General features: G+C 34.8%; 1 protein-coding gene across 1 annotated transcript; it reads right to left on the bottom strand.

Annotated features, from left to right (window-relative positions):
- Positions 1–1,025: 1,025 nt before the first annotated feature.
- Positions 1,026–2,245, bottom strand: LOC131858525 (cytochrome P450 71AU50-like). Its single transcript, XM_059211785.1, has 2 exons — positions 1,748–2,245; positions 1,026–1,619 (listed from the first exon to the last, which is right to left on the bottom strand). The coding sequence occupies exons 1-2, from the start codon at positions 2,243–2,245 to the stop codon at positions 1,026–1,028; spliced, it is 1,092 nt and encodes a 363-aa protein (XP_059067768.1).
- Between the last annotated feature and the right edge of the window lie 2,315 nt (positions 2,246–4,560).

The following is a 4,560-nucleotide window of genomic DNA, read 5'->3' on the forward strand; positions in this document are numbered from 1 at the left end:
TGATCTCCCTCAAGATATATGTATTGGATGCATGGGATTTTGTGGGTTTGATGGTTTTCTTTCCTGGTTCTTTCAATAACTGAAACCGACAGATATGGAGGCTTTAATTGTTCTATTATTTCAATAACTTAATTTTATTGCTTAAAAATTAAAGCCTCCATAAATGTCAGCTTAATTTATATATATAATAATATATATACTAGTTTATGTTTAATTCATGCATTATAAATTACATATTATATCATTCATCTCAACAAGAATCTCAAGATGAAAAGAAGCTCTAATACATTATGAAACTCCTAAAAGAAAAATTTCTTTCAAAATGGTAGATTAGTTTCTAATTTGAACTTATCAATTTTCGAAGACATCCAAAATAGTTGTTCAACCCACTATAGTTAAAAAGAACATTTACTAGAAATTATTGTACTCTTTATTATAACATGTAATATTGCTCAAAAATTTTTCACTTAATATAAAAATTAATCTAAATTATTCACAATATTTAAGAAAATATCTTTTAAAACAACTAAAACTTATTTTACTCTTTACCACATGTTACATGTGTAACATGTAATATTGCTCTTTCTTTCTCAATTAATATAGGCAATACTTTAACTTATTTATAATGGTTAATCAAAGCTCTTTTAGAACAATTATCAAATATTTTCGTAAGAAAATCATAGAAAACAATTATATAATCAACTACTTAAGATCAAATTAAACAAATTTTCCAAATAAAATAAATTATAAAATAATATTTCAATTCTGCTTTTAAAAACAAATAAAAATCAACATCCGCCATTTGTTTATGTTATCTTCAAAATAATGTGAATGCCAATTCATAATTCTTTAAGTACATTAAATAAATTAGTTTTAATCACATATATCTAATTTATTTTTGATATTAATATTCCGTACTGGAAAGGAAGTATTCGCCAACTACTAGATGGCAGTGATAACCTATATTCCCAGTTACAGCGGTGGGATGGGTTTTATTGTCTATATTAATAGTTTATCTCTCAACTCTATCCAAGGCTATGGTGGCCCTTCAGTGGTGAGAGCAGAAAGAGGAAACTCATACCAAACTCTTCTTCCCTATTCACCTCACCCTTCACACTCCACTCAAAGCAATGTATGAGCTGAGCCACAGCCAAGTGAACAACGGAACTCCCCATGGACATTCCGGGGCATCCCCTCCTCCCTGCTCTGAATGGCAACAATTCAAAGTGTTGGCCTTTCAGATCTATGCTTGACCCAATAAATCTTTCAGGCTTGAATTCTAAAGGATCTTTCCAAATACAATCATCCCTTCCCATTGCCCAAACATTCACAAGCAACCTTGTTTTTGGTGGAATGTCATATACTCCCACATTGCAACCCTCTGTGGATTCCTGTGGCACCATAAAGGCCCCTACTGGATGTAATCGAAATGTTTCCTTCATCACACACCGTAAGTAATCTAAGTTTACAAGATCACTCTCCCTTACAATGCAATCTCTCCCAACCTGCAATTCAATCTCTTGTTGCGCCCTTGCCATTACTTTAGGGTTTCTCAGCAGCTCAGTCATCGCCCATTCTGTAGTTATAAGAGATGTGTCTACTCCAGCAAGTAGCATATCCTGTGAAAGCATTGAACTCGTTGGTTAGTGAGATCGTAGCAGAAAATTGTAATTTCACAATTTGACTAGAGAAAAAGAACAAATCCTAACATTGAACTAGCAATGGCAATTATTGAAACTGAACCGACCAAGATGATTGCTTTGATTGAAAGGCGAGAGACTTGAATCTTGGGACTTTCGCTCTGACCCATGTCCAGCATCACGTCCAAAAGGTCCGGATTGTCCGACCTTTTACTCCTCCTCCTCCTCAGCTCAGCGCGCTCATCGATCAGCTTCTCGGCAAACGCATTGTATGCTTTATGAACGGCCTTCATATGGCGGTGGTAGCCTTGCAAATCAAGAAAGGAAAGAGAGGGAATGCAGTCCCCCACAATAATTACTCCCAACAGATGCATAATTTCAGTCATTATCTCTAAAAACGATTCGCCTCCCCTCAGTTCGGAGTATCTTCTGCCTGCAAACATTCTGCAGATAGTGTTGAGTGAGACGGTGGAGATGAGATTCCGCAGTTCGACGGAACGCATGCCCTTCTCACTTCCTTCCCACACAGATCTCACCATGGCTGTCGCCTCTTCTTCTCTTACCCACCTGCATGACTCCGTTCTCTTGGTCGTCAGTAATTCCATTGTGCACAACTTTCTCATCTGCCGCAAGTACTTTCATAGGGGGCCAGCGCAACGTCTCTGCGCTCGTACCCCAGGTACTTGGCCCCCGATGTAGCTGGTCTGCTGGCGAAGATCAAATCCCAACTTTCCTTTGTTTCTCTTGCTTGCTGTCAGAAATCTGTATATCATCCAGAGGAAGATGAGCGAAAAACCCAGCTCCACTGCAGGGAAATTGAGCCATGCCATGTTTGGTTTGGATAGCCCGGCTTGCATATCTTTGATATCAACTTATCAGTATTCTAAGCAACTTGCCGGCGAAAAGTCGGGCACGCTCTTGGACTAAATTCTGCTCATTGAAGGCTAACTTTCCTGCTCAATGCTGCACGAGATTCAGTTTCCTATGGGCCGGCTTAACCGGCACACTCTAATCATTCACCTAGGTGGCCAGGCCCACATCCACTCTGAAATTCATCTTCTACAGTTCGGAATATTTTTCTGCCAGGCAAAAACAAGGCATGGTTTTCTTTTATTTATTTATTTTTATATGGAACAAGGCACTTAAGATTACAGAATTGAGGCTACAAAAATTGCTGATGCTGAATTATCAGAATTCTAGTCACAAAGACAACAAAATAATAACAATGATTACATAAGATGCATAATATCTTAATGTGCTGTGTGTCAGTTCTTTATCTCACATACATTGAGAGAAACAAAGCAAAAGTTACATGTGCCTAGAAAACCCTGCTTGTTGGCTTGTTGTATGGGGTTTTTGGTCCCCTCGTATTATTACTAAACCGAAAGCTTTTGTATGTTAACTAAACAACTGGTGTGTTTTTTCTCACTTTAACCTACAAGTATTTTATTTTAAGTTTGACTTTAGAGATCTTAATTAATTACAAACAATAAACTAATAATAATGATTAATATAAAATTAATTAAGAATTTTTATTTTTATTTTAAACAATAATTTTTTATAATGAATATTTAACTTTGAATATTTTTTATACTAAGTTATTCATAATAGATATTTAACTTTCAAAATTTTATTCTTGTTTTGACATAAGCATAATAAATTAATAATGATTAATATTACACAAAATAATTTAAATTTAAATTTTAAAAATAATTTTTTTAATAAAATTATTTATAATGAATATTAACATTAATTTAATTTTAAAGATTTTTAAACAGTAATAATAAGATATAATTATTAATATTTTAATTTATTATATATAATAATTAATTATTGATTATTAAATATTTAAAGTTAATAAATTTATAGGATTGATACTAAATTCCACTAAATACTTCTTTTTATTATGGATAAGATAGGAGAGCAAGGAACACATCAAACTATTTTAGTAAGGGGTAGTTGTGGGTTTCTTGCTTTTCTTTTATCTAGTTCCTATGAAGAGAAATCACACGTTGTATAGATAAAAGATGATCATTCATTGTTGTTTTGTGTTTTGAAATGAAAGTTTAAATCTAAAGTTCTATGAAAATTGATATATACCCAAATTAGTATCTTACTTATAGCATTTTCTTCCTTTATATACTTTGAGTAAAGAGTAAATCTATCATGATCATTTTTTTTTATGAATATGGGCATAAAATTTCATTAATTAAAAATTAGAATACATATTAAAATAATAAAGGTAGATGAACACACGACACACCTCGAGAGTCACAGACAATAGAACAACAAACCAAAAAACTAGTCAGAGAGGTAAATCCCAAAGCATAAAGCATAAAAATCCTAAAATTTGCTAAGTGGTGAGAGAAATTCCTGTCAGTAGTAGGGGAAAATCCTTATCATTTGATTAGGTACCCCAAGTATCACCGGGTGTGGAGTGACATTAGGAATAGACTAGCAATCATCATCTTTATCATCTTTTTCTTCTTTACGAGCCACCAAATGCTAAGGAGTAATAGCAAGGGCAAGTCAAGGTAACCCTTCGAAGGGCGCGGTGGTGGGACAACCAGAACCACGTCCCTAGGAGGATCCAACATGTCTAGTAGAGCAACCATCACCACAAACAGTAGAGGCTCCAACTTCTCCTCAAGGAGGTGGAGAGGTGGAGTGAAATCATATAGCTTTGGTAGACCAACGGATAGACCGTCGAGGGGTAGCCTAGGATGTAGGCGAGTGACACCATCATGCAAAAAAGATCTACCCCCACCACTGACCCTAGGAAGGATAATGGTAGTGAGGGATGAAGGGTCAAGAGTAATTGTAAGAAAAAAAATCACACCTTGTACAATTTAACACAACAAATGTAATCATCCTCCTCATCATCGGAGGTCACATACCACTACTTTTATCTTTTGGCCCA

Source organism: Cryptomeria japonica, chromosome 9 (assembly GCF_030272615.1).
Source record: "Cryptomeria japonica chromosome 9, Sugi_1.0, whole genome shotgun sequence".
NCBI classification, from domain to species: domain Eukaryota; kingdom Viridiplantae; phylum Streptophyta; class Pinopsida; order Cupressales; family Cupressaceae; genus Cryptomeria; species Cryptomeria japonica.

Excerpts from the sequence above, each read along its gene's own strand:
- LOC131858525 (XM_059211785.1), bottom strand. The coding sequence starts at position 2,245 with ATGGAATTACTGACGACCAAGAGAACGGAGTCATGCAGGTGGGTAAGA. Across the intron at positions 1,620-1,747 it reads CAATCAAAGCAATCATCTTG|GATATGCTACTTGCTGGAGT; the intron begins GTCGGTTCAGTT and ends ATGCTTTCACAG.